This window comes from Seriola dumerili, unplaced genomic scaffold, assembly GCF_002260705.1.
Source record: "Seriola dumerili isolate Sdu_G_001 unplaced genomic scaffold, Sdu_1.0 BDQW01000104.1, whole genome shotgun sequence".
In the NCBI taxonomy this organism is placed as follows: domain Eukaryota; kingdom Metazoa; phylum Chordata; class Actinopteri; order Carangiformes; family Carangidae; genus Seriola; species Seriola dumerili.
In genome coordinates this window covers 841,352-862,647 of record NW_019174359.1, presented here as the reverse complement: position 1 = coordinate 862,647, position 21,296 = coordinate 841,352, and the positions used below count along the sequence as shown (strand labels likewise).

Genomic DNA, 21,296 nt, shown 5'->3' with positions numbered 1-21,296 from the left:
TTATCAGCCCCATTTTCCTGATGTTCATTATCTGTCCCTTGATGCTTGTGCATTTGGCTTCAGCTGATTGGCGCCTTCGCTCCTTTTGGATTTATTTTCTAATGAGTGTCACTGAGTTGGTGATATATGATATTGTTTGGGCAGTATTTTCAGTAATGCATCACTAATGCGTCTCACTGTGTTTTTCTGAGGGACTACTGGGTGCTGTCATTCCTCAGTGTTCCTCGACTTCCAGATGCACTAATGCATCTGAAAAGAGGAAACAACAGTAAACCTCCTGGGTCAAGCTGCAAGTGTAATTTAGTACAGTACAGTGTATATGGGGTGAAGGAGTTCTTTAAGAGCAAGGAGAGGTAAGTTCACTTTCCTTTGTCCTCGCATTGTATCCCTGCATTAAATGGCAAGCCATACCTGTAGCACTTCACTCATATTATTTTAACACTTTTCACCAGTTGCCAGAGTGAGTTGCAGATGACAGAGAGCTCCATTAGAAGCATGGTGGGTACATACTCGTATTTGTAGAAGGGGCATTTAGAAGAAATCAGTGCAGTGCAATTTTCTTTTCTCTGGCTGTCCACCCCGCCTGCACTAGAAAAATGGCCCCAGTGTGCTCTCGCCCTAACCTCCATTAAGCCTGACGACTCGTATTGAGGCTGTGAGCTTTCAGGAGTGCGGCTTTATTTTGCAGGCACTTACACTCAATGTCCAGTTGCACCATGTCCTCCCTGGGCCCAGCTTGGTTCTCTGCCTCGCAAGTGAGATTGCGCAGGTTGTCTTTGTAGGAAACGTTAGTGAGGTAAAGGACCAGCTCTAATGTGGAGCCCCAGATTCTCTCCTGCAGCAGGTGACAGCGCACACAAAGAGCAGACGAGGTTAATCCTGATGGGTCACAGCTACACATTCACTACTGGGTCACTTAGAGGTAAACAAGTGACAGGGATGAAGTGGGACCCAATTTACTCTGCTGTAGATCAATAGATTACAGAAGCCAACTGAACCTTATTTATATCACTTTAAACAATGTTCTGTTGATCTAAAGAGCTTAACAAAAGAGTGACAAAATCTGAAAAGGAAGGAGAAAATGTGAGAATAAAATAAAAATCACAAGTTCAAGAAAATGTAAAGACAAATACAGCCACAAGGAAAAACAGCAACAAGCAAAAACAGCCAGAGAAAATGGCTAGAAAACATATTTTTAAACTAAATCTTCAAAGTAGAAAAAGTGAGATCAAATGGAAAAGGTTTTGGGATGGCCACACTGAGTCCTGAATCTGGGGACTGACAGGAGCCTCTGGTCAGAGAATTTTAGGTCTCTGACAACGTGGTCTGGGGACCACTTAGTGCTTATAGACTGTGACTAACAGGGAGTGAAAGGAGGAACAGTAGCAGTTGGAGAAAGGTTAAAGATTAAAGGATGACACTTGCAAAGTCTGTGTGTGCCTCTCAGCCCATGTTCATGATAATGAAGGAACATGTCACCCAGTGCAACAGTGTGGCTCACAGATGTGTCTTTAATCGTATTTGAACAAAAATGGAGCTCTGTGGCACAGAGGAATGAAATCATGGTTTGGACTACACAGACAATAACTGTTGGTAGAATCAATTTATTGGTGGTTTTTGGTCTTTTCATGGAATTTGTAGACACTAAGAAAAATATGATGATATTTCCAGGTCAGAGAAACATGTACACTATACTTACACCATTAACTTGAGGAATTTGTACAGGGTTAAACGTAAAACTTCTTAATATGAAAAAAATATGAAAGGATAATGGAAAACCAGTATGGGAAATATGTCTTAGAATTATTTATCATAGCACATTATGTAATGTGTGCAATGTCTCAGTTTGCAATCTGATACAAAAACATTGTATAACTACTGCATACACAAGGCAAGAAAAAATATTTAAGATTCTGTAAATTGAATGTAAGACATTCTAATACCTTTAAAGGCCTTTTTTGAGGAAACTGAATTTACTGCTTTTTAAGACCTGCATGTACCATGTGTAATAAAAAATGTCACAAAAACACCTGCAAGGGGAAAGAAAAGGAAGAGCAACAGCGGATGCCTCCGTCTTGACAAGACAGACGGACACAATAAATGTGATGTGTATAGAATAGACAAAAATAACTAAAATACCATGTGGCCTGCTGTTTGTTTGTCTGAATCATACAGTATATGACTGAGATTTTTATGCTTGTGGTCTGACAAAATAACAAGGTTAAGTGCTGCGGACTGAATAAAATAACTGAATTAATCTCACTAAGCAGGGCAAAGACTGCAGAGCATTTAAGTGGTGACATTATCTTAATATATTTTAGAATACCAACTAGGCGATGTGATGAAGCCTGATCTGTTACTACAGTGACTTGATAACACTTTACATTATGTTTGCTTCCCTGTATGTCATGGTTGGAAATAGTTTTCACAAACTTGATCATTTGTCATTTTGTTAACATCTGCATCACATACTAAATATTTTCACTACCTGGGTAAAGGAGGGAGAGCTGAGCTTATCAGTTCGCCATCTCACATTGGGAGTGGGACTTCCTGTCACCTGACACTCGAATGTCAGGTTGCCTCCTTCTTGAATCTTGTATTTGGAGAAGTTGATTCTCACCTCAGGCAGACCTGAGAGCAACAGAAGACAACATGAGCATAAAGCGATGAGCACAGGTCGCAGATGAGATGGTACAACTGAGCCGAGCCTTTTTAGAAATTCAGAGAAAAAGCACAGGGCCAAAAACTCTCTAATGTTTCCTGGCAACAGGATGTTCCTACTGTATGTGATTAAGGTAACAATGCTGAGCCAATCTCTTCCCTGCATTTCACTGCACCTGCTTGTGGAACAAATTAATACACATAATAGAAACAACAAATTATTTCTATTTTTTCTTTTCAAGCCAACTGGATGAAGCTGCATCATTTAAATTTTCTACATGTTTTAAAATATAGACAATCACTCTGCTTTCAATTATTATTTTTTGTTTGATACAAATTCTAAGATAAAAAAATTCCACACCTTCTCTTTCTCTCTCACTGAAAAATCCAGAATCTGTCAATATGCAAATATTGTGTTCATATTCTTCATTCTCAATGTAAGTGCACTGGAGACTATGCATTTACACAGCACATGTGTGTAATGTGTATATTGGACCACACTTGATTTAAAAAACTAGATATGAAGTCATAAAATCATGCTTGTACTGATGCATGTTGAGGTTTGAGGTGAGAACACCTTCCTCACTTTAGCAGATAAAAGGGAAAATAACATTTTAGTCTAAAACTCTGCACATACAGTACTGTGCAAAAGTTTAAGGCACTTTAGGTGTTTAGAGACTCGTCATCTGATCGGTCCCAAATTCATTCTGCAGCCTGAAAACAAGTCCAAACACACAGCCTGAGTCACAGAGAACTATGTTCAGAGAAAAGAGGAACAAGGTGCAACAGATGGTCTGACCCCCACACAGCCCTGATCTCAACATCATGGTATTACATGAAGAGACAGAGGACACTGAGACAGAAGAGCTGAGGCAAGTTCTCCACAATACTTAAAACAACCTACCTCTGTGCAGGTATACCTGGAGAATTTGTGTTGTTTTAAAAGGCAAATTTTCTTCACAGCAAATATTTACTGAAAAAACATTCATGGTATGATTTTTGAAACCATACCCTCTTGCCAGCACATGCCTAAAACCTTTGCACAATGCTGTAGATCATTCTGCACAATGAAGCTCAAACATCCACATGAAGTAACAGTAAACATAGCACATTGTGGAGTAGAATGAGCTTTAAACACATTACTAAAAATATCTATTTTCATGAGATTTGATCATCCTTTAAATGTTTTGCAAATCTTACTGTAAACATTCATTACAGATATCAAAATGAAACCCAAACTCACTGCAGTTGTCAATCACCAAAGTGCTGAGAGGTTTTTCTTCGTTGTCAGTGAAACAAGACAACATTTGGTTGTCCAGGTCGCCACGGTCATTTCGCTGCCACTGCTGCAACCAGTAGAGATCACACGAACAAACGAGAGGGTTGTCCCTCAAAACCCTGAGGGGAAAAAAGGAGGGAAAAAAAATTCTTTTGTATCCGTTTCTCAACAACAAAGACAAGAGCTTCAACCATCAAACATTATAAATGAAATTTCCACAGAGAAACAAATGCATGATTTTATTTGTCACAAAACATGCTCTTTTTATGTAAGAGTTTAAACAGTATTGGCTCACCGTAAAGTAAGAACATATAGTTAGGATGGAATATACTCTCAAACTATTTCCTTTTTAAGCCACTACTTGATTAGAAATATGTTCATTTTATATATAATATAAATACTTGAAGAATTTAACCATTGGATAGAAAATAACCTTTCATACCTTCTTATCTTCGATAATGATTCTATTTTCTATTAGCTTTCAAAAAGCTTATGAGCCATAACCTATAATAAAGAGCGCTGAAAAGAGTGCTGTCAATCAAACTGAGGTTACAGTGTGTTGAAAACACAATAAAGTAAGAAAGGCCACTGAGAGGGTTCCTAATTTAGAGATTTACCTTCAAAAACTTTGTGTTTTTACCTGCCATCTTTGTACTTATGTAAGATTCATATATAAGATGCACATAATAATGTCAGTTTAAAGCACAAAAGCCTGTTTCTATTTGTAAAATAAATGATCAGGTTTTGTCTTTTTTTTCTTGCACATGACTAAAAACACACATTTTCAGTTCAGCCAGACTAAGTAATCTAAGCTACGTATTAGACCTGACCTTCCAAGTCCATACCAACCATACTTTCCTACAGCGAGTTAGCTAGCCATGGGGCTGTTTCACCAAATTTGCAATATGCAACGCTGTTAATTTTTTACACATTTCACTAATCTAAACAAACACGTAGGTAAATATCAGGAGATGGGTGCATGGTGGCGCCAGTTCTCCATTGCTCATATTTTTTTGTGATATACGAAATGCACATAAAAACGGGTGGATAGAAACACACTTTGTGAAATCACAGAAATGACTTTTAAGACGCATTTGCTTCTGGATAATAGGTGACCAAATCACTGAGTGAGAGAGTGCTGAGGGCACAAATGGGACTAACCATAAATGTCTTGTGCATCTTGCATTAATGGACATGTTTTCTCGGCAGTTGACAAGCCGCAGATCTGCTTGTTCAAGTTTGGCTAGTGCTTTTTGCTTTTTTTTGGCTCCTTCTATTGATATAAAACGCAGTCAGTGAGTTTCTTCCTTTACAGGTGGCCTTACCTAATAGGAATCCTATTTTAATGAGTGAGACTATCCTCATTCTCAACTTAAAGGGACTCACAGGTTGAGTAAAGGTAGAAAATGAAAGACCCTCCAGGAGATGTGTTCCAGTGAGTTGGATGCCAGGTTCCTATGAAACAGAGAGAGAAGACACATACTGTCAACATTTACTTTGCTTCTCTGTCGCTGTATGCAACACAAGAGTAATTTAAGCTATTTGGCACCCAGTTTGTGAAAAGCTTTTACATGTGGTAGCTTTGCTTTGCCAACATTTTACTTTTCTAATGACACAACAGCAGTTTATACATAGTTTAAGAGTTAGCATGAGAGGAAACAACCACCTGAACAGAAGAGGTCTGTAGAAACTTGTTGATTTGCCACAACATACACAATACACAAGAAAAATGTTCTTTTCTTTGTTGTAATCTAGTCCTGTTCTGCAGCTGAGTCACAATGTGATTTGATTGCTCACTTTCAGAACAATGCTTACCTGCTTTGAATTACTCTCTGCGGAAAACGTTAATGCATCCAAATGGATTCTGATCAATTATCTTGACAAGTATTTCACACTAGCCAGAAGTCACATTCACAAACTCCTCCAGCACAACTCTCAGTGTTTGCGTAGGGCTCAGTGAATTAGGTGATTAGTCGCAAACACTTGGAGGAAGGACACTCCCTGTCTATGCGGACTGAATTGCACTTGAAACACTATTTCAGTGTTTCAGACAGAATTAGATTCTATTTGTCGTGTCAAACAAGTAACAACCTTCACCAACTCGGATCAGGTTCATGTGGGTCGAATAAATACTGGGATAGGCCACATACACACAGCATGCTCTGCACCCCCTGAATGGGAGGGCCGTTTGCACCGGCCGGAGGCAATCATGGTTACCAGAGGATGAATCTGACTTTTCCTCTGGCACCACCATGATGTTCACGTTCTACTGCCATAAAATCTGGTACACAGATTCATGATCTTCTTAGGGATAAACTGTAATCACTGTGGTGACCCTGATGATTGTCATCTCGAACCATCATGAGGTAAAAACTTTGATTTGTCTAATACTTTGATTTATGACCAAACACTTGCTGATGGTATTGCCATCAGCCTCATCTGTACTTTGTTCAATTTTGTTGAACTTTGACCTGAGCTGCACTGACCTTTGAGGGCACAGCCAATCACAGTATGGACTATATTATTTGATTTAATTGTACAACATAACATTCAAGACAAAAACTAGATTCACTTGGTGAATTATCAGTACACATGCAGCGTCGAGGTTTGTTACAAAAACACTGTCTCTGAAACAAGTCGTAAATATTGTGCCAACCAACACGGAGTGTGCAGCACAAGACCACTTTACCACTGTGATGTGAAGCCTTTAGTCTTGTTTACTTCCTTTCTAAAATTCAAAGAACATAAATACAAATATGGTGATTAACTTAAGCCTACATCTAAAATGATGTATGTCTATCATAGCTATCTATCATAACAACGCTATGATGGATGAATGCTGCATATCCTATTGTAAATCCTCTCAGACCACTGCAATATCATCACAGTGGCTCTCAAATGATCCTCAGACAGCCAAGAAGCCAGGCGGTAAATAAACTCCCCCCAGAAGATGACAAAGCCACACTGGGGAGCATGCATATGGAAGCCAATACATATTCACTCTGGCAGGGCCAAGGGTTCAATTATTTGTTTTCCTTGCTCCCAAAAGTTCATGTCAGATGGTTTAGCCATTGGGGCTTATCCATTACCAGCTCGATTCCTCCCCGAGTCCAGAGGGGGGAGAGCAGAGCCGGGAATACCAGCTCAGTCTCCTTTAGCCATTCTCAAGACCTGAATGCATTGTTAGGAAAGACAACTGAGTTCCAGGAGGTTTGTGGATGAAGACAAGAACACGAGGAGGGAAAGGAAAATGGACCAAGCTCACATAGCCTCCATGTTCACTGCTTGGTTTAGTTATGGTCAGTCCCTCTTAATCTCAGAAAGACATCTGTCACACAGAAGCCCCTATACTCCACTCATCCCCAGCCCACCCTCTCCCTCCACAGTGAAATATTGATTAAGTGATAATGGACCCTTAGTGGAGTGTATTTATTATGCATCAGTTGTCGATAATCCGCCAAAGTGAGCGAGTAAAAGGTGACTGGTGGATGTCTTCTCCAATTTCCCGAGCTCACCCAGCCCACCTCACCACCGCCACCACTGCCGCCCCATCTCTGGTCCTCGGAACCCTCTTGTCTTTCAGATAAACAACATCGGACATGTCGCACACGCTCAGTAAAACGATGAGGACAAGATGGTGGCGATAAGGGTCTGCTGCTGATGAATAGACAAATTTGATGGTTCCCGTTGATAAGTCTTCATATTATTATTTATTGTTGGGCCTGGAGTGGAATGAACTGACATGATGTAACTTTAAAAATCTGACAAAGAAGTGAAAAGGTTACAATTTAACTACCAGGCTGCTGATATGTTTCCTACATGACTGTTGAAAAAGGAGGGATAGATTTTTTTAGATAAATAAATCTACACAATTATATAGTTTCCCCATTAATCAGTGATCATTTAGTCTTTTGAACCTTAGCAAAAAAGTAAAAAATTGTCGTCAAAATTTCCCTGAGCTCATGGTGATCTTCAAATTGCTTGTTTTGTCTAACCAACAGTCTAAATGCAAAAGATTTAGAAAAGATATAAAACTGAGAAAAGCTGCAAGTCCTCATATCAGACAAACTGTCTAGTATACGAATTTGTCTAAACTTGCCTGTTTTTTTAACAACTGTATAGATTCTCAAACAATCCAATCTATAAAATCCATTTAGAACGATGATTAGAGGAGGTTGCCTTAAATGGGCTCACTCACTTCCCAGATCTGTGGATCACTAATACACCCATTTGAACAAGTGATGTGAGTCACTGTAATTTTGAGAAATGTACCTCTCACTTTCATGTGACATGTGCAGTATTAAAAGGCCAGCTGAGCACCGACTGACAGCGACAAATAAGCTGACCCACACACGGGTCAAAACATGACACTGGGAAGACAATCCTTTTGTACTGACAAAGACACTTACACATACTGGAGCTTGAGGTTGTACTGGAAGGCGTTGGCAGAGATGAGCCTCAGCTTACATGATGTAACCGTGCTGGAGAGGGGCAGAAAGCACAATAAACACAAAAACAGTTTGTTTGTTTGTTTTAAATTTTGAACATGCGAATAAAACCATTGTAACTCAGACGTACTAAAAGTTGTGTGAATTTGTGTGAGACAGATAAAAGCAGGGGTTGCACTATTATTATTATCGATTAATCTGCAGGTTATATCTTTCACTTAATCAATGAAATGTCAGTTCTGTCAGAAAACTGTGAAATGCCCCTCCAAACTGCCCTTGAGAGTCCAATTTTCGGGTGTCCACATATTTTTGACGTAAGAATAGTTTACTTGTTTTAGATGTAAACAGCAAAATCTGAATTTTGAGTAAATTCACTCATAATTGTGAAATATGTAAAACACAACCCATGTTCAAATTTACAGCTGAGAAGGAAGCTAAGACATGGCTGCAATTGAACATCAGCTAAACAAAAGTCCACAAACAGTGATTGACCAACCATAGCAACCATAACTAGGCACAGCAGCTATGTGCAGCGTCTTTATTTTGCCTTTCCAAAGCCAAAAAAGCAAAAATTGTAAGGAATGAATTACACGATGTTTATCTGCTCCAACGTAAGCTTCAAATGCTAGCATGTTTGGCTAACTGGTTTACTATCAGCACCAACCGAGCGTTATCTTTTAGTTTTCCTCATCACACTTATAATAGTATAATATCTAGCCTAAGTCTTAGTGCAGTATAAATGTAGCCACTAAAACATCAACTGGAGACCAGGTTTCAAACTCATCGAGCTAACATTAGCTTAATTAGCTAGCTTAAGCTAATCAAATTTGCCTGCGAAAGCTCAGACGACAAAATGGATGATTGCCGCTAGACATGAGAAGCGTACTTTTTTTTCCTGAAATGAAAGACTCATTGTTCCCAGAATTACTGACAGCACTGCGGGAGCTGAGAGCTTGACAAGCGTATCAACGGTAAGTGAAGGGGGGGCTCAGCGAACAGTCAGTTGTATAGGATCACATTGATGTTAGTCTGTCATCTGGAAGCATGAATTGCTGAACATGTGTCTTTGTTGTACAGCAAGTTGTGAGAAAAGCATTACTTACAGGTTCTTCAGCTCGCGGTAGTTCACAAGATCAAATTCTGTTATATTCTCCAGGCCTACTTGGTTTTCTATGTAACTGGTTAATAAAAAAAAAAAGGGAGGGAGAGAAAGAGAGGGAGAGAGAGTTGCAGGGTAAATACATACATTTTGTTGTGACCTTCAGTGGTTACAAAAAAAAAAAAAAAGAAAGATACAAAACACTTGAAAATTGCAAAAAACAAGTGAATAAAATCCTTCACCAGCGACATATAAGTTTTCGTTTTTTCATTTAGGGAATTTTAACTGTGCACAGATGACTGAAAATATACTGATTTGCCATCCAAGAAGGACCAAAACAGGACTTGGTTGTAGGTACTTGAAGACGTTTCAACTCTCATCTAAGAGGCTTCAGTACATTCAGTACTGAATAACCATGACCTGGATGACTGAGAATCTTCACAGACTGCTGATTTGCTATTTTAGAGAGGGCAGTTTTGTACCAAATACAAGACCATGCCAACAAAGAGAACAAAAGAGAAATGGTTCTCCATTTTTTACTCAAAGTAAAGCATAGAAATGCCAATCTATTAACAATAACAATCCACACCGAACACCGAAAGCAGCAGAAGAGGCTGAATCGAATTAGAGTCACCTGTGTGACCTCTGTGTCAATACTCAGCAGCTAATTACTTAGACCATTAACCCTTTTTTAAGAGGCATCGTCATTCAGAGTGGAGAAGAACAACAGGAAAAAAAGAGGATGGGAAGAAACAGATGCAACCTGGGGAGCGAGTGGGATACAAAACTATGATGAAGGAATAAAAGAAGGTGGTTAGCATCCACAGTCAACCTCATTGACATGTATCCGACCTCCCTGACATCCACCGAACAAACTAACAACAGATAACAAAACCGGCCGAGATGTCCAGGGACCCACAACGCTCATATCAGAACTTAATCCGCTGCTCATGTGGAAAAAATAATACCTTAAGAGACGCCAGGTAGATGAGGCTGATGGGAAATTCTTCTCAATGAGTCATTTTCCACTATTCCACTCAGCCTACCTCAGAATAACTAGTGAGCTGTAGATCAATTCAGCACTCACTGCAAGGACAGCCAGCCCTTTTCATGAGATGTTTGAATAGATGGTTTGATCGGACTTACCAAGGATCTCGTTGGAGCAAACTGTCCATCCCATTGTCTTCCCTCATCCACCTCTTTCTCTGCCCCCTGCCTTCCATCCAATATATGAATTTTGTCCATTTAGCTCAAGAGGACACTTCTTTAATAAGCTTGTCTGAAAAGATTAGATTCACTAGATTCAAATATTGAGAGATTTTATCCAGGTGAATGTCTTCATACCTTTCTAGAAAACAAAATATATAATTCTTTTCCACATAAAATGAACCAAATGATCAAAATAAAAGGAAATTACTAAATTTTCATTATTAAAAAGTTATTTTCAGGAGAGTTCCTTGAGGCAACGACAATCAGAGATGAGAGAAAAATAATGATGAAAGCACATGAACTAACATTAAGATATTTTTAATGCAGACAGGAAGAGCAGGCTGTGAAGGTGAGTTTGCTGCAGTCTAACCTGAAGGCAGAATTTTGTTGTTACAAAGCCACTGAACCAACTAAACAAAGTAAACAACCCCTCACCCCCAACATGTTTAATTTATGAAACAGAAAATCAACCTGAATATGTGAATCAAAGACAAATGCACTTTGCATTAAATCTTTATTTACACATTTTTTAAATTGAAATATATCTTTGCATCTCAAGCCTGCTTTTATTTTGGAATAGTCAATGATAGTTTGCTGTACTTTTAAAACCTTTTAGCTTTGTTGTTCTATAACACTGTCAGACCTATCCATTAAAATCAGTGCAACAGAACCGAAGACATCTTCTTTTTATTCCTTGCACTCTGTCTTCTCAAAACCTGGCACCTTCATTACCCACAATGCAACTCAACCACATATAGCTGGGTTGGAGATTTGGGTTTGTTATGCTAGTGGCAGCTAATGTAGTCTCAAACCACTAGCACTATGATGTATAAGTTTAAAGTTCCTCTCCAGACATTAAGACATAAAAATACTACAATACAAATCCAGATTCAATCAACATGCAAATATTGTTCATTTGCTAAAGTTTAACTGCAGAACTCAAGACGTCTTCTACTTCACTGAAAAGTCCATTTTCAGTGTTTGTTCACTGGAGGTTTCAGGTTTCCGCCTCACAGTTGCATATTGAACCTCAACTGACTTCCAAACTAGTTGTGATGTCAAACAATTATCTTGTAAAAACATGTCTTAAACTAAGACTTGATGAAAGCACTTCCATTCCAGCTTCAGCAGATGAATATGAAATCAGTCTCCTAGTGTCAAAGTCTACACATGCATTCCAGCTTCTCCGGCTCCAAGCCCCAAGTGCACCAATGTACCACTATGAGGCAGCAGTTTGACTCCAAATGAAGGTTATGATGTTCAGTTTTTGTTGAGTTTAAGAGGTGTTGATTCAGCTGCTGAAGGCTGCATATGGTGTATGCATCAGAATAAAAACATTTTAAGTACATCTTTAAAGGCCTTAAAAACATATTTCCTCAATCAGCTTCTTACCCTGAGTGATGGAGTCCTACCTGAACATTAAATAATCTGCCAAAGTTATTATAGTTAGAAATACTTCTGTATTTTGTGGTTTCTTTCTGTTTTCTTCTCTCCAGTTTGAAGTGGCTCAGTTGGAGAAATGTAATCTTGTGTATTTTCTTGCACCAGTAAGGATTGTTTACCTAAACTGCACAAACACAGTCCTGCTGCGTTTTCAACTACTAAACTTGTTATAAATGATACCTAAGAATGTTTTATTCACACTTGTAATCTAACTTTCTAATGTTATGGAGACCAACTTGAGAGTTGAAAGTTTTCAGGGGCTTTAAATGCAAGCTATTGTGAATTATATATGCACTGGTTGGAAAAAAGCTTTTAAAGTACATTTTGTTGAGACAAAAAAGGCACCACAGCACTTGCAGAGGATTGGAGAAAGAAAATCCAGCTGATTTCCAGTCAGCCATGTGACATATTAGGGCTACAGCATTTCTAATGGTTAGAGAGAATATTACAGTAATGTTTATCACTTAAACTTAATGAAGACATCTTCCTGGAAAGTACAAAAGTTCTATCAGAAAAATTTACTTTAAGTATCAAAATATAAAAGTTGATTAGGCAGCAGAATGGCCCCAGTCAGTGTGATATTATTGTCAATGCACACAGACAGCTGGTGGTACTATAGCTCGATAGATAGACCTCAAACTGTGTGCATGTCTAGTACTTGAGTACATATCCTTCACTGATAGAGGCAGGTAGATAGATAGGTATAGTTAAGGTAGAACTCCTGTCAAATAGGCTCCTGTCAGTGTTATATTACTATACTGTATGCCATATAATTGTTATGATTGTTATTATTGGTGCATTATGTAGAGATCAATTTAATTTCGCAGCTAGACGAGGTGCTCACTTTTATATTCTTCTGGGTAAAACTACAATAATACATCATATTTTATAATACTCAAGGTTTTCTGTGTGAAATCTTATTCTAATCTGCAAAATAACAAGATAGACAGACAGATAGTCAGATAGACAGACAGACAGACAGACAGATAGATAGATAGATAGATAGATAGATAGATACACAGACAGACAGACAGACAGACAGACAGATAGATAGACAGATAGACAGATAGATAGATACACAGACAGACAGACAGACAGATAGATAGACAGATAGATAGATACACAGACAGACAGACAGACAGACAGACAGACAGACAGATAGACAGATAGATAGATAGATAGATAGATAGATAGATAGATAGATAGATAGATAGATAGATAGATAGATACCTGCAGCAATTTCTAGATGATGACAGCCACTTTCAGCATGTGGCATTGTTTCAACCTCCCAGTTCTCTGTTTGTCAGCTGCAACACACAAACCTTTTTATTCATGTCTGATTGACCCACACAGCAATAATGTGATTACAGGGCAGGTGGGCCCAGGATCACCCATCGCCCATACTTATTGGATTGAGCCAAGTGGGTTGTATATCATCTATTGTTCCCGGGTGGGGGCATTGACTGGCAATTCACAAAATTGAATTTATAACTCAGCGTATGATGAATTTCAGCCCCTGTTTCACAGTTAATGGGCCCTTGTTTGTTCCACGCGTCGGCTGTATTCCCTTGCACTGCCAATACAGTGAGTGTTGTTGTTTGCTGGCATGTAGAGCACCGCGGTAAACAGAAGCAGAGAAAGACCTGCTTACTTATTGATTGAACGGTTGAGAGAGAATGTCAAGCCTCACCCTGAGCTTTGCGAAGCATGCTTAACTGCAGGTACAAGGAAATACCTCTGAGGTAAGAGAGAGAGAGAGAGAGAGAGAGAGAGATTGGGGAGAAAAAAAAAACCGAGAGGGGGAGGGAAAGAGGAGAGTGGGGTATAGGTGAATAGAGGCAGCGAGCATCGGTAAATTTACGTGCTCCACCGAAACAGCGTTTCACAAATGCAGTTCCTTCTTAACAAGTGCTAATTGCTCAGATCCGGGGACAGGAACAAAGAGAGAACAGCGTGGTGGTGCAGAGAGTGACATTTAGTTTTCCATGCTGGAGCTGATGGTGGGTTGCATAATAATACAGCAGCCTTCTTTAAATCACAGGTGGTCAGTTTTTACTTCTTTTCCCATACAAAGTTTTAAAAAGCCAGCGTTAAATAACAGTCATCTGCTGCAGACATGCTGTAGCTGAGCGAGAAGTCTCAGTTCATCTGAGCAACCACTTAGATGAGTTTTATTCAAACACATTCCCCCAGGGACTGTCTGTCCACGAAAACATGACAAGTATGGCTGCAAAGAACTACCTACATCAAGCTACCCTCCAAACCACAGCATGAATGATCAGCCATTTCTTATTTCATCTGTTGTGCACCAGTTGAACCACAGAAAAGGAACTTAAATAAGGTCAGGACAACCTCAGTGGTACAGGCAGGTCAGCAGATCGTTCATCAGGAACGGAATTTACATTAGAGCCTCAAAAATTGAAAAATACTTGTATCTCAGATTACAACATGTGGTTTTCAACTATGGTACAGGAAGTAATGATTTATTAATCTCAAGAAACTCGTACACATGTATTGTGCAAAAAGTTTACTGGTGTACAGAAGTGGGAGCAGATAAAAAGTCATAACTTTGTATCTGCAGATTAAAAATTTTCCTAAATTTGCGGACTCCGAATCAAACCACACCCACACAGTCCTGATGGGTTTTTTAGTCTTAAACTGGCACCTAAAGAGGCTTTTTTCAAATCTTACTTTGATAGTTGCTTATTTTGTCAATATCAGATGTTGTAGAGAAAAACTTCAAGCTTTAACATTATTGTGAATCAAGTTTTTCATTGCTGATGTCTGGCTGTAAAATGCTTCAAAAGTAAATCTTTTGCAGACGAGACAGCACCAGAGCAGCAGAACAAAGATTCAAACTAAAGTTTATGAAACTGTGTAACTTTGTATCAACAGACCAAAAAAAAAAAAAAAGCAAGCATTTTTCAGAAATGCATTTTTACACGTCAGGGGATACTAGTAGTGCTGTTACGTATTTTTATTCAGCAAAGTAACAGTCAGATCTGTAACTTAGCAACATGTGAACATACTATGGCTGACAGCTGACAGGACCCTGAGGCCACACTATGTTGTGCACTGGATGATACAACATCACTTCCCGTCCCTTTATGTCCATTTTTGTCAGCACCAATCCATAATTGATATCCAGTAACCAAAGTGACTGAATCACTGCCACGTTAATGCATCTCAAACAGCAGTAGATTTACCTCACATCAAGCAGCACATGGATTTGGCTAACGCTAAGAACAAACACTCTACATGGTCTGAAAACACAGCTGAATCTAAGTGTATCTAATAGTGAGGTGTAAACAAAGCCTTGAAGACAGCTTTCATTTTGCTCATTGTGATCTTGAGGGACTGAAGGCAGATACTGTCCAATACTTTGCTGTGGTACTTTGGTGAGACATGAACATCATCTTGCTCACAACAACTGGACAAACACACTGTGCAAGCGTCAGACTTCAGCTCTGCTGATCAAATAATGAGAAATAAAGAAAGACAACGCTGCACTCCAAGTCAAGAAAAAAAGCCACAGCATGCAGAGAAGCACTTGTTGTTCTTAGCCTAAACAATGGAAAGCAACTTTATAGTGGCACAACCTAAGATGATACAGTCAATGCAACTGGTCCATCTTCATCCATCGAAAACTTCTCCTTTTGTATCACTCATCCTAGGAACCCTATCAATGTTTTTGGAGCCATTTAACACCTGGTCTACATAAACATACTCTCCTGAACCAGTGCGCAACACAAAGTTATCAGCAAGTATTTTCCTAACCTGAAACTTCAGGTTAGAAATGGAAGCAGCTCCAAATGCTCCATTAAAAACGCTGAACAAATTCAACACCAACCCAAAAGAATAAAGTGAACAGAAAATCCATCTTGGCCATCCAACAACATCAAGACATGTGAGCGCATCTGAAACACTCATGCACATTTAGAGGCACATGCAGGGCAGGTGACACATCTTACTCACATCTCTGTCACGTTATCGCTCTCTTGCGCTGCCAGAATCGGGACGCCGGTGATACCATCTGGCTCCAGACATTGCAACATGACGAATGAGCACCGGCAAGCCGACGGGCAACCTCCCAAAGTGGGCGCCGGGGCCAGGCTGATCAGGGCGAGCACCAGGGGCAGGAGAAGCGTCAGGGCCCGGGGTGCCACAGCCATGCTGAAAAGAGGATCTTCTCAGCAGCAGTGCAGAGGTTTGGCAGCTGTAGTTGGAGTTAGTGTCTGTGTGGTTCACTTAATGAAGAGTGAGCGGAGAGAGGTGCTTTCACACACTCTTCTAGTGGCTCCCTGGCAGGGTTGAGATCCCAGCTGGTCAGGGTCTGGGACTGAGCCACAGCTGTACTGAGCAGCAGGAGGGGCAGGCAGGCAGGCAGTCAGGCAAGGGGCCTCTGGGGACATGGTGGTAGTGGGCTGCAGCCTCTCTCTTTCTCCCTCTCTCTCCCTCTCCTCCACAATAAAGGGAGGGGCAAGATAACAGGGGCCAGAGTCACCAGACACCTCAGAAAGCGAGAGGAGGAAGAGGGAGGGGTTGGGTGGGGGCGGGGGGGGTTAAGGGTGTGTGTTGATAATGATGACAGGAGGAGATGGTGATGGAGATCTCATCTGTCCCCCCCCCCCCCCCCCCCGGGTGAGAGGTCTGGTGTCCCAGCAGCTCGAGGTGCAAGCAGAGCCAAGAAGTCAGGGCTCGTGGGTGCCGGTTTTGGACGCAGCAACACTCTCACACTCACGCTAAAACTCCTGTAGCAACATGCTCCCGTACGGATGGATGCAGCTCTCTGTCCTCGGAGAATTGATTGTTGGAAGGTTCATGATGGTTTAGACTTGGGAGGTCAGTGATGAATTTAATGGCTGTGGAAAATCACTATCTGCAATAAGCTGTTTTTCAACAGTGTGAACTCCAAGCAGGATCTAATGATAGGAAATGAAAGCAAAGGAGTATGGGTCTCTGAGCGTGTTGTTTTTCATCACTGGCTCATATACAGTGTTGTCAGCCTCACAGTTGCTGGTACAAAATTTACATGTCCCTCATTGTGATCTTGAAACAATTCAAGTGGTAGTCACAACAACTGACCGACTCCAGTACTTTGCTGTCATGCTCCAACATTATCTCTTGCCACACATGACTGAACAAATGCTCTGTGGTAGCGACACACCTCTGATTTTGAAATGAAAAAATGTTCTGTGGACCTGAAATCAGGGCCAAACGTTCCATTGAAATCTGTTTTTGAGAGAATCTGAGATGAAGTGAGGTTACCAGACCTCTGCAGCCCCGCTCCACCCAGCTCAGCTGTCGGTAATGTAGGTATTGGGTTTTGACAAAGATGAATAATGCACGAAATAAAAAAAGAAGATATCTTTGGTGTTACTGCTTCAGATTTTAAAAAAGAAATAGTTCATCACGAGTCTGAGAATGTTACAGACGTGAAATGCTAAATGTGGGGAGTATTTTTTAAAAATCAACAGAATTCACACTACATTTTTGGTTCAGTCACATATTCCAACCCGGTCATCTAAAAATTACGTTTCTATAAAACTAAACTGCAAAGGAAACGTAACGGATTATGTTCAGAAGCAACATCAGCTGAGTCCCCAGGAGGTGATTGGGGTGGATGGTGGGCGTACAAAGTTGGTCACGTCACAATTATGTTTCCTACAAAATGCATCTGCTGTTGCAGTTTAGTTGAATAGAAACATAATTTCTAGCAGACACGGTTGCACCTGCAGCCACTACACAGGGCAGTAAAGATGTTATGAACTCATACGTGTTATTATTTGTAATCAGTATTCCCCTAAAAAAAAAACACTAAAAATGCAAAGATAAGGTATTAAAAGACACTGCCCTTTTGTAATAAAGAAACTCATATATAAAATAAAGACTTTTAAGTGGCATTAGTATATTAAATTTATTTTTCCTTTGTTAAATCACTATCAATTTGGAAAGCTAGATAATAGTTTTAATTAAATATGGAAACAGGAAAAAGCATTCACATATTTAAATGTTTTTTTTCCTCTTGTTTTGTTGGTGAAGCTCTGATTTAATTTCTAAAACCGAACCTAAACCCTTGCACTTTTCATGGTTTCAGTTTATAAATAAAGTAAAACCATGCCAGCAGGTCAGCTCTATGTCTACATCACTGACAGTGCCTCTAATCCTATAACTGCTAACATTAACCTGCTGCAGAGACCTGGCTCTGTCCATCACACATGTGTTCTGTACATGAGGGGGGCTGGTTCTTACATGTGCCCCACCCCCATTCCTCTTAGTCTTAGTCTGCACATGAGTAAGGTCATAGTGTCCCAACCACAATTACTGGCCATAAGCTGAATAGCCATTTTTGCTGCCGTCATCAGGATTATCTGGTGGCTTAATTACTCTTCCTTTTACGCCCCCTTTTTCTTGGTCTTAGCTCAGCAAATAGTGCGGCGGGACAAGGCACTCATTCACAGGAAACGTGTTTGAGAGCTCGTCAGGCAGAGCAGTTAGAAGATGAAAAACTGAATGGACGGCATTTGGGAGGCGTAATTGACAACATTCAACATAATCATGCTAAACAAACATATGCAAATTAAATCATGCAAACAGGTTGTAATGTACATTATTTGAGCATGTTTTGACACCCTTAGTATATATATTGCTTTCTATTTTAAACCAATATTTCAACCATGATAGCGGCATAGCAGTGGGTCCACCACTCTGATCCAGATTGAAATATCTCAACTATTGGATGGGAGGAATCCAGTGGTGATCTGACTTTTCCTCTAGTGCAAGAAAGCAAAGATCTTACCTTATCCAGTGAAAGGTCTCAACATTTACTAGATGGATTGCCATGAAATTTGGTAGAGACATTACAAACCTTTCTGAGGGGGGTATGAAAGAGCTTTATCTAAAGTTTTATCTAGCGCCACCATCTGGTTAAAATTCTAATTTGTCTTTATGACTAAATATCATCAAACTATGATGAAATTCCCATCAGCCTCAGCTGAACTTTTGTGTTTGTATTTTTGCTAATTACTGAAAAAATTGAGTGTAAAACAATGGACACTCATTGTCAACAGTAGCCATGTTGGCGATGTAGCAGAAGGGGAGGGACCACCAACATATTTTCAAACTATTGAAAACAGCAACCAAGGAAGGAGGACACATCGTCAGCGCCAATGGTGGCATAATTTCCATGTCATATGACAAAGAGGGCACAAACAGGAAAGTAAAATTTTCAAGAGCAGCAATCATGGTCACATGTTGCGATCGTCATTTCAGGTGAGGGCCCGATGGCAGTGTTTGATTTGAGACACGGCATTAGAGTTGTTCACTACATCTTGTGTTTGTGGTCACACTATTATCATAGGTCAATTTTGCTTTCCTCTGATTTTCCCATAGCAACGCCGCCTCCCTTACGTCCAACTGAGAGATAAAGCACAGAAAGAAAGAATTAAGTTACCCTCTGTTCATGTTTATTTAGTTAAATAAATTTATATTTATTTTGCTGGAAACTGCAGCACAATCACTTGCTATAAGGAGTCTGCTTAGAATCAGGAGTTTGGTTGGACACAATAAGTCCTGATAAAACAATAACCAATCAAGCAATTTACATTTGCCGCCCACACACATCATCAGCTTCCTCTAGAGGTCCATGTTAACTTCATAAAGTTGACAACTAGAATAAAACATCCATTTAAAATTGTCTGCTCTGAACAATAGAAGAATATGAGACATATTATAGTTTTACTCAGAGATATCCACCAGCTGAAAAATATGACACAAAATTACATTATGATAAACAACACTAAATCAAAATATTCTGATTTTCATAACATACTTCTTATGACTGGTATTTTACAAACAAATTCTGTATGTGGCATTATTGCATCATATCTTTTCTCTCATGCTCATTTCTGTCTGTCCTTGTCCTCATTTCAATCAGCACAATTAATTTACATATAATCTAATTTCATACAAGCCATGTGACAATTTTCAACCTCCCATCATTTGGAAATAGTGGACGTTTGACAGATAATAATGGCCTCCTTTCTCTCTGGGTATTTAATTAGATTACTGTTTTTATGCATTATAGTGATTGATGGTCATAGAAGGGGTTAATTGCAACACTTGGATTTTGAATCAATCTCCCCCTGTCACGTCAAAGATATACATACTGGGTAGGACTCAGCTTACTAAGAACAGACACAGCCACTGTTACATCCTGTTTTATAGACTTGACCATGTTACCAGCCATATCTCCACCATGTGTCCATAACTTCCTCTCTCTATCTTTCTGTCACATACACACACGAATATGCAACTGCTCAGTGTGCAGCCTCATTAAATCATTCTGAGATAAAAGTCCAGCAAACAAATCTTGATATATCTTATTCCTCTGAGGTATAGAGACCCACTGTTGTCCAAAAACTATCAAAAACCCATCTCCCTTCATCCCATCATCAATGCCCAGCTGTTTTAGAGAAATATTTTGCCTTTTTAGCCACGCTAGCAGCACAACCCTGAAGACGGCAATCCACTTTGTTTCAGACTGAACTATCTCAACAACTATCAAATGGACTGGCATGGAATTTTGTATAGATATAATCATGGTGCCCAGAGGATGAAGCATCCTCACTTTAAGGATCCCCTGACTTTTCCTCTAGCACCATCATGTGGTTGACATTTTTAGTTTTTAATTAAATGTCTCAAAAACTATAGGATGGAGTTTGGTGCACATGTCCAAAGTGGACAGAGGGTGAATTCCAATGACTTGCATACAGACATCTGTGGTTCCTGGAAAATGAATCCTGCTAACATTGATAATGCCCTGACTTTTACTCTTGTGTCACCATGAGATTGACTTCTGTAATATTGAGTGAAATGTCTTGAAAACTATCAGATGGATTGCTGTGAAATTTGGAAGAAACAATCATGTTCCCCTCTGGTTGAATCGTAATAACTTAACTTCTCATTTGGTGCCACCGTGGCGCCACTCTTTGGTTTATTTGTGTTTATTGCTAATGAGTAAATATTAGCATGCTTACTACTTAAACTAAGACAGTAATCATGAGCATGTTAGCATTGTCATTATGAGCACGTTAGCATGCTAATGTTAGCAGTTAGCTCAAAGAAGCAGCCTCACAGAGCTGCTAGCATGGCTGTA

General features: G+C 39.7%; 1 protein-coding gene across 1 annotated transcript in view; it reads right to left on the bottom strand.

Annotated features, from left to right (window-relative positions):
* ntrk1 (neurotrophic receptor tyrosine kinase 1) overlaps positions 1-16,311 on the bottom strand; it is a 47,131-nt gene extending 30,820 nt beyond the window's left edge. Inside the window, exons 1-7 of the mRNA XM_022746383.1 lie at positions 16,115-16,311; positions 9,492-9,566; positions 8,350-8,421; positions 5,327-5,395; positions 3,905-4,059; positions 2,486-2,631; positions 697-835 (exon numbers count right to left, since the gene is read on the bottom strand). Of these exons, the coding sequence (XP_022602104.1) occupies positions 697-835; positions 2,486-2,631; positions 3,905-4,059; positions 5,327-5,395; positions 8,350-8,421; positions 9,492-9,566; positions 16,115-16,311 (853 nt within the window). The remainder of the gene's footprint in view (positions 1-696; positions 836-2,485; positions 2,632-3,904; positions 4,060-5,326; positions 5,396-8,349; positions 8,422-9,491; positions 9,567-16,114) is intronic.
* Positions 16,312-21,296: the final 4,985 nt, after the last annotated feature.